We start from the raw sequence: 12,148 nt of genomic DNA, 5'->3' as shown, positions 1-12,148 counted from the left end.
GAGCCTCTGTTGGTTTATATCCAAGGGATGGTTGGGGTTTATTGCTCACATAATGCCACTCAGGGATAAGTGAGGCTGGTCACTGCCATCTTCAATGTCAGGACCTACTTGCCTAACCCCGAGCTCCTACGCTCCTCATGGGGCAAAACAGGATTAGATGATGATGATGATGATGATTATGTATGATGCGTGTGGTTATATTATACACTGTATTACTGTACCGTATGTACTGTATCAGTGCTGTATTGTATTTTATGCTTGATTTTAATTTTTCTGTTGGGTAATAGTGTAGGAAAGTTTTAAGGGCTGATGGTCAGGACGGACAGCTTAAGGTGGTAACATATTATCCAGCTCAAAACCAAATGGATAGCCAACTAGGGGTACCGAAGCAAATCCAGCGGGGGTTTTGGCTGAATTACGCCGGATATTCGAGAGACTACTTATATATGAATAAGATTAGTGGAAGATGGGGGGAGGGCAGCATGATGGCCGAGAACAGGGCAACATGGAGGTGATTTGTTTGTGGCCAAGTCCTCCAGGTTTAAGGTGTTTGGGTATACAGACACACACAAGATACACTAAGGCTGACCTTGGGGAAAATGGCATCCATATCAAGAACAGCCGAGTGGATCTGTTCAGCACATGGCATGAACGCCTCTTGACGACCCTCCTGCGCTGAGATGAGCAGCTCCTGGATCCTCTTTGTGATCACCTCAGTCTTCTTCACAACCTGCAAAAAGTAAAATATTAACAGCCAATCCCATACTACTCCCTTCAATATGTAAGGGCATGGCATAAGGCTACAGTACAAGTCTAGTGCATATAAAGAGGCCAGCCTACTCCCTTTCACCACATGAGGAGTTTGACTGGGACAGGGAAGGTTTGGAGCCAGCAGATCCAGTGTCTGGCCCTTGGCCTTTGATTGATACTGCTACTGTGAGTGAGGCAATAGGCAGGATGAGGGTGGGGAAGGCAGCAGGTGTGTCTGGGTTGACTGCCGAAATGTTGAAGGCCTCAGGCGATATAGGAGTGAGTTTAGTCACTGACCTGATAAATAGGATTATTTATGAGTGTGTTGTCCCAGATGATTGGCTGAAGAGTGTAATTGTAAATGTGTATAAAGGGAAGGGTGTTTTCGTTTTTAAAGGCTCCAACATGCTTGCATGTGTCGGCCTTGGTCACCTAATGGCGGCTCTCCATGCTGCACGATCCATTGCAGCCTCCCTGTTCAGTCCCTTAACCCTAAGGTCACACTTAATGACCTCGTCCCATGTCTTTCTCGGTCTACCCCTCATAACCCCACCCCCAATATTAACACTTCTCACCTTCCTCACCCAACTATCATCCCCCATCCTCTCCACATGTCCAAACCACCTCAATCTACCTCTCCTCATCACAACACCAATACACTCCAGTCCCATCCTACCTCTCAACTCTTCCATTGTAAACCCAGCCCCTCCAGGCCTTGGACGCAGGGACGCACTGCACATCCACCTAATCATTGTCATTTCTGTACGTCTGAGCCGGCGAATGTCTTCCTCCTTCACTGCCCAGGTCTCACTGCCATACAGCATTACACTCCTAACACACGCTGCATACAAAGACCCCTTAGCACGTAGGGAGAGCCCCCCTCAATGTCAGGAGAGGCAAGAGCTCCCTGAACTTCTTCCAACCACTTCTCACCCTAGCCACAGAACTAGCTCCAGCCCCACCTCCAGCACACAACATGTCTCCTAAATAACAAAACTCTTCCACACACTCAAGAGATTCACCAGCAAGTTCAATTCTTTCACGTCTGACGATCTCCACCTGCTCACCCCGGCACGCCGTACACATAAAATCAGCATTATCTCGCAGTCTACCTCTGATACCACTACATCTCTTATGCACCCATTTATCACACACGCCGCACAAGATGGAATTACTTCCCACGCCCTTGTGGCAAACTGCACATGGCCACTCTCCCTCGTCTTTGACAGTACCGCCACCAACCCTAGATATCATCACTTTTGTTTTATCTGCATTTACCCTTAAACCCTTTTGCCCCATACCATCTCTCCACTTCCTAAACCTTTCCTCCGCCTCCCTTTCATTCTCTGCAATCAACACCAAATCATCAGCATACAACAACTCCCACGGGAGTCCGTTTCTAAAGTCACGTGAAAGGGCTTCAAGTACCATGATAAACAACATGGGACTCAAGACTGACCCCTGATGCACACCAACATTCACGGAAAACTCATCACTCAAATCTCCATTCACTCTCACCTGGGTGTGAGCACCCACATACATGGCCATAACCACCCTAACCAGCCACTCCTCCAAGCCAAGCTTTCTCATTGCCCACTTCACCACCTCTCTAGGGACTCTGTCAAAGGCCTTTTCCAAATCAACAAAAACAAAATAAAGATCCCTTCTCCTACCAATATATTTTTCCTGAAGCTGTCGAACAATGAATATGGCATCAGTGGTCCCCCTACCTGGCATAAACCCAAACTGCATCTCATCAATATTCACTCTTTCTCTAATCATACCATCTAAAACTCTCTCCATTACCTTCATTATCTGATCTAAAAGCTTTATACCTCTATAATTCCCTCTTTCCAGGGCATCACCCTTCCCTTTATACACATTTACAATTACACTCTTCAGCCAATCATCTGGGACAACACACTCATAAATAATCCTATTTATCAGGTCAGTGACTAAACTCACCCCTATATCGCCTGAGGCCTTCAACATTTCGGCAGTCAACCCAGACACACCTGCTGCCTTCCCCACCCTCATCCTGCCTATTGCCTCACTCACAGTAGCAGTATCAATCAAAGGCCAAGGGCCAGACACTGGATCTGCTGGCTCCAAACCTTCCCTGTCCCAGTCAAACTCCTCATTCAACAACCGGGTATAATGCTCTCTCCATGCATCTTTAATATCCTCACTGTTCACCACTACCCTTCCTTCATCATTCTTCACACACTGCTCACCTATGATATCCCGATTATCCCTCTTCACCTGACCTGCCACCCTAAATATATTTTTCCTTTCCCCATGATTGAGGTTATCAAGTAATTGTCTCTGTGACTCAGACTTTGCCCTGTATACCTCTCTCCTAGCCCTACGCTTGGCAGCCAAATATTCCTCTTTGCTACCACCCTTCTTCCATTCCCGGAAAAGCCTTCTTTTCTCCTTAATTGCAGCTTCTACACCCTCATCCCACCACCAAGTTACTTTATGTCTTGGTGGTCCTCTTGTCCAGCCGCATGTTACATTAGTAACTCTCAAGAAATTGTTCTTGAGGGCTCTGTACTGTTCATTAACGCCTCTGTCTACAGCTCCCTGTTCAGCCACCACTCTCCTCAACTCGCTATAGAAGGCATCCCTTACTACTTGGTTTTTCAGCTTCCATATTTTCCTCCTAGGTACATATGTCCTCTTTTTCATCATTTGTTCTTTAAGCACCATATCACAAATCAATAGTTTGTGCTGCTGCACACACTCCTCACTTCCTATAACTTTAACATCCCTCACTAACCTCCTATCGGCCCTCCTAACCAGAAAATAATCTATCTGACTGCTATTTCCCCCAGACTCATACATAATTAACCTACTGTCTCTTTTCCTAAAATATGTGTTGCACACAATCATGTCCGTTGCCTCCCCAAACTCGAGTATCCTTTCCCCTTCTGCATTCCTTAGACCATATGCACATCCCCCATGCACTCCTTCATAACCTTGGGCTGCTTCACCTACATGACCATCTAAGTCCCCTCCCAAAATCACTATCTCATCATCCCGCATACCACCCACTACACATATTAAATCATCCCAAAATCTATCTTTCTCTGATAGAGAAATTATAGAGGTATAAAGCTATTAGATCAGATAATGAAGGTAATGGAGAGAGTTTTAGAAGGTATGATTTGAGAAAGAGTGAATATTGATGAGATGCAGTTCGGGTTCATGCCAGGTAGGGGGACCACTGATGCCATATTCATTGTTCGACAGCTTCAGGAAAAATATATTGGTAGGAGAAGGGATCTTTATTTTGTTTTTGTTGATTTGGAAAAGGCCTATGACAGAGTCCCTAGAGAGGTGGTGAAGTGGGCAATGAGAAAGCTTGGCTTGGAGGAGTGGCTGGTTAGGGTGGTTATGGCCATGTATGTGGGTGCTCACACCCAGGTGAGAGTGAATGGAGATTTGAGTGATGAGTTTTCCGTGAATGTTGGTGTGCATCAGGGGTCAGTCTTGAGTCCCATGTTGTTTATCATGGTACTTGAAGCCCTTTCACGTGACTTTAGAAACGGACTCCCGTGGGAGTTGTTGTATGCTGATGATTTGGTGTTGATTGCAGAGAATGAAAGGGAGGCGGAGGAAAGGTTTAGGAAGTGGAGAGATGGTATGGGGCAAAAGGGTTTAAGGGTAAATGCCGATAAAATAAAAGTGATGGTATCTAGAGTTGGTGGAGGTACTGTCAAAGACGAGGGAGAGTGGCCATGTGCAGTTTGCCACAAGGGCGTGGGAAGTAATTCCATCTTGTGCGGTGTGTGTGATAAGTGGGTGCATAGGAGATGTAGTGGTATCAGAGGTAGACTGCGAGATAATGTTGATTTTATGTGTACGGCGTGCCGGGGTGAGCAGGTGGAGATCATCAGATGTGAAAGGATTGAACTTACTGGTGAATCTCTTGAGTGTGTGGAAGAGTTTTGTTATTTGGGAGACATGTTGTGTGCTGGAGGTGGGGCTGGAGCTAGCTCTGTGGCTAGGGTGAGAAGTGGTTGGAAGAAGTTCAGGGAGCTCTTGCCTCTCCTGACATTGAGAGGGCTCTCCCTACGTGCTAAGGGGTCTTTGTATGCAGCATGTGTTAGGAGTGTAATGCTGTATGGCAGTGAGACCTGGGCAGTGAAGGAGGAAGACATTCGCCGGCTCAGACGTACAGAAATGACAATGATTAGGTGGATGTATAGTGCGTCCCTGCGTCCAAGGCCTGGAGGGGCTGGGTTTACAATGGAAGAGTTGAGAGGTAGGATGGGACTGGAGTGTATTGGTGTTGTGATAAGGAGAGGTAGATTGAGGTGGTTTGGACATGTGGAGAGGATGGGGGATGATAATTGGGTGAGGAAGGTGAGAAGTGTTAATATTGGGGGTGGGGTTATGAGGGGTAGACCGAGAAAGACATGGGACGAGGTCATTAAGAGTGACCTTAGGGTTAAGGGACTGAACAGGGAGGCTGCAATGGATCGTGCAGCGTGGAGAGCCGCCATTAGGTGACCAAGGCCGACACATGCAAGCATGTTGGAGTCTTTAAAAACGAAACGAAACGAAACGAAACCAAGGACTTGTACTTTGTTGAGTACTGAACAAGACCAGTGGTATGTTATTATGGTCCCAGGATCATTTAGATGTGTGGCTAATGAACCAGGGACTGAAGTTGCCTTCTCCTGCAATCCACTAACCTTACCTTAGGGGGATGGAAAAGAAGTAGAGGATCTTTAATATAACCTCTCCAACACAAAGAGTAGTGGCACAATGGGAAGTTTTACATGCTGTCCATAAAAAACTGCATTTTGCCTACAGACAGGCCATACTGTCCTGCTCTCCTTCTCTTCAACTACAGCGTGGCCTCAGCCATCATGAACAAAGGGCCTAAGTGCTCCTCAAGACTGGGTACTAAATACCTTGTGCCTAGCCCTAAAAAAACACTCACATACATGCACACCAGGGATACTTAGTGAAATTACAACAACACTAAATTATATATACAGCAGTGAATGGGATATCATCAAATTTAGCAGAATGATATAATGAGGAGTTAGCCAGGGAATGGTTTTTCATAAAAACTCATTTCTCCTCACTGGAATGTCTTTTCTTACAACAAGAACAATTCTTCAACATATGGTTTATCAATGTAAATTCCCAAGACTTCTTTAGTTCTTGTGGGCCAATAATGATACTTCTATGGTTCTCAATTTCTGCTACAGTACCACAAAAGTTAACCTGTTATTCCAGTGGGCCACCTTCACACTTCTCATTACTTTTCTCCCTGATGCACCATACCAAAGAAAATCATCTATGGGTAGAGAAACATTACAAGCATCTCTCAGCTTCAGAATATAACCCTCCAGAAAGAAGTGAAAACAGGTGAAATATTAGGCAAACTTTTGTCCTCAACTGTACACTAGAGCACTAACCTCCTCCTGTGTGGGCAGAACATAGGTAGTGTTGAGTGGTGTTGTCTCTGTCGCCTCTAAACTGGGGCTGCGGCTCCGTGGGTTGTCATACTCAACGGACATTCGCTGTAATCAAACACATGCCAATGCAATTCCTTATTTCTTTGACCACTAAGTGCCTCCCATTCATTAAAACTTCAAACTTCACTTCAGTCCATGCTATGACATATTTAACAGTCAATTTCTGCTACCACCAGGTGATTTTATTTTAAGTTAAGAGAGATCCCTTGTATGATTAAATTTGTAAAAACCAACCACCACTAAAATATGTCTCTCATAACCTCAAACTCTGGTGGTGGCTAGAAAACAGTATTAGAAAGGCAACTGTGCTAGAAGGATTCACACACACACACACACACACACACACACACACACACATCCTGGTCTCCCTCCAATACTGAAGTTTAACCAACTCGCTCAAAATGCAATCTATCCACACACGTTTCACTAACATCATTAAACTTACTGATGAATGTATGAATGTTCAGTTTGCCTTCCATCATCATCATCTTTACCTACCCATCCCCACCTTAACATGGGGGTGAGGTAGGATCCAGTAACTGAGGAGAGAGAGAGAGAGAGAGAGAGAGAGAGAGAGAGACAGACAGACAGACAGACAGAGAGAATGAAAGTGGGAGAACTATCAATAGCAGGTCCAGTCAAACTAACCACACACTCACTCACACATCATCCAAGACCCCACAATCCTAGCCTCCTCTCATAGGTCTTACTCTTTGCTTATTATTATTATTTTTTTTAATAAAAGGGCCTTACAGACATCTTCCAGACAGACAATCCATCAACAATCAAATTACAGTAAAATAAGGTGTCAAACCATGTCACAGGCTCCTTCACTCTGGCTAATACCACATGATTTTACTTGGTTAAGAGCAATTCTAGCATTCAAATGGTTAAGCTAGAACCTTGAGGTGAAGAAAGTGGTTTTGAAAATTGCCTTTGGGGGCAGCCATCATCCATTCACTTGATGAAGTGCTGCCTGCTTCTTCTTTTATGTCTATTATTCTTTTTCTGTATCTGCTCTCCTCTCTTCCTATTATCTCTCACCTTTCATGTCACTTTTTATTGCTCTTCTTTCCACTTCAAGTGGCTTTATGCCGAGTCACAAGCCATATGGTTTCCTGTAACTCAGGAAACCAACACTAGGTGGTAACCATATAACTACAAACAGGGTGATGTGAAGCCTACTATGGTGTCCCTATCAATTGGGTGGAGCTACACACTAATCCTCACACCTTACAATGGTGAGGCGCCGTCTGCCACAAGGAAACACTGGTCCACTGCACGGGACAGCCCAGCTGGGGCAAATGCTTGCATGCAGCTGATGGGTCTTCTCAATCAGACAGACTATGATTACACATCATCATCATCTCGCATCTGGTCTTATACAGTGTACGGTATGTCACACCTTACCAATTATCCACTTGGCTGTGTTTCATATTACACAATGCCACATACCACAGATTTTGAACAGTCAGCAGAAGTTCCCCTGTGACTGTATCTGAGTTTGTATTATAGGTATGCTCTTCATATTCCTTTCCAATGCATCACATCAAAGAGATTCATCGACATTTAGAAAAACATACCAAACCTTCTCTGGCCCTAGAAATATTAAACAGCAGAGGAAACTGTAGAGTTAAAGAGGCAAAATATTGGGAGAAGTTATGTAACTGACTGTACCTATTGCCCATACAACTGTTTATCACTGACCACGGGGGGATGATGGTGTGAGGAGCGGGTGTGGTCAAAACCAGGGCATGCTGGAGGTACACTGGGAGGACCCTGACGAGGCTCAAACATGCTGATGGGACGCTGCGGGGCACTGCGACTGCACCGCATGTTTACCTGTACAAAAATACAAATTACTGTATTGTGGTCCATAACACACTTCATTTATCAATATTCATCATCATCATCACCATCTAATCCTATGTTGTCCCAAGAAAAGCGTAGAAGCCCGGGGCTAGGCAAGTTGGTCCTGACATTTAAGATGAGTGACCAACCTCACTCATACCTGAGTGACATTACGTGAGCAATAAAGCCCAACCACCCAGTGGATATAAACCAACACAGGCTCAATTCGGTTGGAGCACCTTAATTACCCACTAAACCACCAGCTGCCAGAGTCTTGTTATATGGTTACCAGTCAGTGTAGTAAATGGTTTCCAGGTGTACAGCAAACCATTTGGCTTGTCACTCAGTGTAGAGTCACCCATAGGCAGAAGGAACAGGAAAGAATGAACAAATGAAAAACAAAAGAAGGAGTGTAAAGTCACCCGTAGACAGAAGGATGAGGAAAGAATGAGGTAAAGAAAAACAGAAGAGGAAGGAAGGAAAGGAGGGAGGAGACGAAAGGGCAGACACCCAAGAGCAGCACTACATTGAGTGAGTGGACAGTGAGTGCCCCCACCTACCACAAATAATTTGAACATGTATGTATAATTCTCAAACTTTTAACAATGGTTTCTATTAAAAAAATATATATATAATAATAATCTATCTATCTATCTATTGCCAGACGCCTCAATCCCGTTTGGAGTGGCCACAAACAAATCGCCTCCAAGTCGCCCTGTCCCCCGTCATTTCACTGCCCTGCTCCCAACTCACACCCTCCTCTCTTATATACCTCTCCACCCCATCCCTCCATCTCATCCTCGGCCTCCCCCTCCCTCTTCCCCCCTCCACCTCACTCACATACACTCTCTTCGTCAGTCTTTCACCCTCCATCCTCTCCACATGGCCAAACCACCTCAGTGTGTTCCTCATAACACTTCCTATCACATCCACATCCACACCACAACACTCCTTTATATCCTCATTCGTCAGCCTGTCTCTCCATGTGACTCCACAGGCTCCTCTTAAATAACTCATTTCCACTGCTCTCACTCTCAACTTGTGTCCTTCCAACAACATCCAAGCTTCACTTCCATACGTTAGAGTTGGTATCACAATACTGTCATGAAGTAACTTTTTCACTTCCATGCTCACTTCCCTGTTTCTTATCACTGCTTTCAAAGAACCAGCAACCTTTCTTCCCTGCTGTACCCTTTCAAGCACTTCACCCTCCAAACTTCCATCCTTACTCATCACACTACCCAAGTACTTAAACGTACTCACATTTTCCAATTCCTCACCATCCAACCTCGCTGTATATTCACTGACTTCACCTCTCTCAAAGACCATCACTTTACTCTTCCCTACATTCACCTTTAGATTCTGTTTCTTACACACTCTCACAAATTCATCCTCCAAGCCTTGCAGCTCCCCTTCGTCTTCACTCAATAACACAGTATCATCTGCAAACAACAGTACAAGGAGTTTCCAAACACTATCCTCTCTCACCAGGGCCACTCCAACATCCACTACCCTACCTTGTACCTCTTTTATTACCCCATCCATGTACAGATTGAACAACCATGGAGACATGACACATCCCTGTTTCAACCCAACTTTCAAAGAGAAAAATTCACTTAGTTCACCATCCACGTGCACTGCAGCCTTCGCACCATCGTACATACTCTTCACAGCATTCAACAACTTCCCATCTACTCCATATATTCTTAACACTTTCCACAATCCTTGTCTATCCACCCTGTCATATGCTTTCTCCAAATCCATGAAAGCCACATACAACTTCTTTCCCTTCTCTAGAAACTTTTCCACTAAAGATCTAAGAATGAATATCTGATCTACACAACCTCTTCCCTTCCTAAAGCCTCCCTGTTCTTCTCCAACTAATTTCTCTGTTCTTTCTCTAACTCTGTCAATAAGTATCCTACCATACACTTTTCCTATTATACTAAGAAGACAAATGCCCCTATGATTACCACACACTTCTTTTTCCCCTTTTCCTTTGTACAAGGGAATAATTATACCTGACTTCCAATCCTCTGGGACTCTACCTTCCTCCCAGGCCAATCTGCACATCTTCCACATCCATTCTACTACTATCTCTCCCCCATGCTTCAGCATTTCACCACACACTCCATCAATTCATGGGGCTTTCCCCGATTTAACTTTCTTCATTGCTTCCACAACTTCTATCCTACTGATTTCTTCCTGTCTTCTCACCTCCCTCCTTCTCCCAGCCATTCCCCAGCCACTTATACTCGCATTACTTCCATCCTCTATGTTCAACAATTCCTTAAAGTGTTCTCTCCATCTGCTCACTTTTTCTCCCTTCTCCACTAGTAATCTACCATTTTTATCTTTCACTCCCCTGCTAACTCCACTTCCACCCTGTCTTACTCTTTTCACCTCTTTCCAGAACATTTTCTTACAGTCCCTCCACTTTACACTCAAATTCCTTCCAAATTCCTCATCCACTCTCTTCTTACTCTCTCTTACTAATCTTTTCACCTCTCTCTTTTTTTCAACATATAACTCTCTCTTCCGCCTCTCAACTTCTTCCACGTCCCTATTTCTCATCCATTCATTGTATGCTTTCTTCTTTTGTGCCACAGCCTGTCTCACCTCTTCAGTCCACCACGCTGTTCCTTGCACACCCCCCCCCGTCTTCTCTTCCTTCCTTATAATAATAATAATAATAATGATGTTAGGTTGCCACCCTCCATATTTTGACCTGTATGGGCTACAACAGGTTGGAATGGAACCCCTTTAGCCAACAGACCACCAGGCACCAATTAGTTTGGGCATAGAGGTACCATCCAATGTACTAAACGCTTTTCTACAGTACAGGAAACCATTTTTTGTCATACAGTATAGAGCCACCAGACAGTAGCACTAATAACTGAAATGGATGGCAGGTGCCTTCATCTTCCACACTAAATCTCCAAACCCTTGCTTCAGCTTACAACCAAAAAATTAGCTGATATATATATATATATATATATATATATATATATATATATATATATATTTATATATATTTTTTTTTTTTTTTTTTTTAGATGCACTTCACATTATAGTACAACTGTGGGACTGTGTCATTCCTGTAACAAGTTAAAAATGGGAGGCCAAACCCTTGTCATGTGCTTCTCAACTATTTCAATTCCTTGAACATGACTATTCTGTAATCAATACAAGAAGAATACTGTACTTATTAATTTATGCCAAAATATGATACTGGTACTTGTATCATCATCTAATAAAAAAAAAAAAAACATTACAAATCAACTGAACACAAAACCCCATTACGTACTTGTCATTAGCCATAGAAACTGGTTCATGCTGTGATACTGCTTACCTTGTTTCATGAGCATATCAGCAAAATGTTTATATAGAAAACTAAATACACACAGACATGCATACAAACAAACACACAAACACACACTTTTAAAAATTAATCCAAGTAAATCAAATCAAACCTAAACAAATGATGTCATGCTTCCCAGTAAAGAATCTCCATACTTCTGGCTGGCCATAGCACAGCTGATGTTTTTTGTATACTGGGAACTAACTCATGTCAAAATCAGCTAATTACTACCCAAAAGTTGCTGGATACTGTAAAAAAAAAAAAAAATCTATGGAGAAAAAAAAAAAATCAGTATCTGTGGAGTAAAGCTATGATAACAGAGACGGTGGAATAGTTAAAGAACATTCCCTGGACTAGTAAAACCGGTACACTTCACTCCACAACATGCAGTGAAACACACCTGGACAGCGGCCAGCCACACCACAACATCTCAAGTGCTTAGGATCCCCAGACCATTATATATTTTCTCAGGACAAAACTTCTCACTGGCATCAGACTTTTTATTCTGCCTCTTCCTTAGCAATTTACTGTATTTTGAACATCACACTTTAATAATTAATCTTCTTGCATGTTAATCTTCTAGTATATTAATAATATAAATTGTCAATATCAAACAGGTATCTGTAAAATACAGAAGAACATACAGAATAAGATGGAAAATACCTGTAACTGCTAAGGAAACACTATG

General features: G+C 43.5%; 1 protein-coding gene across 1 annotated transcript in view; it reads right to left on the bottom strand.

Annotated features, from left to right (window-relative positions):
- The window catches only part of LOC145406035 (uncharacterized), a 168,897-nt gene that overhangs the window by 107,094 nt on the left and 49,655 nt on the right, over window positions 1-12,148 (bottom strand). Inside the window, exons 13-15 of the mRNA XM_080277222.1 lie at window positions 7,956-8,090; window positions 6,189-6,293; window positions 590-730 (exon numbers count right to left, since the gene is read on the bottom strand). Coding sequence (XP_080133348.1) covers window positions 590-730; window positions 6,189-6,293; window positions 7,956-8,090 — 381 coding nt within the window. The remainder of the gene's footprint in view (window positions 1-589; window positions 731-6,188; window positions 6,294-7,955; window positions 8,091-12,148) is intronic.

The sequence above is a fragment of the Coenobita brevimanus genome, chromosome 69 (assembly GCF_032717465.1).
Source record: "Coenobita brevimanus isolate Jiangsu-jjx chromosome 69, ASM3271746v2, whole genome shotgun sequence".
Taxonomy (NCBI): Eukaryota; Metazoa; Arthropoda; class Malacostraca; order Decapoda; family Coenobitidae; genus Coenobita; species Coenobita brevimanus.
This window is presented reverse-complemented; position numbering and strand designations above follow the sequence as displayed.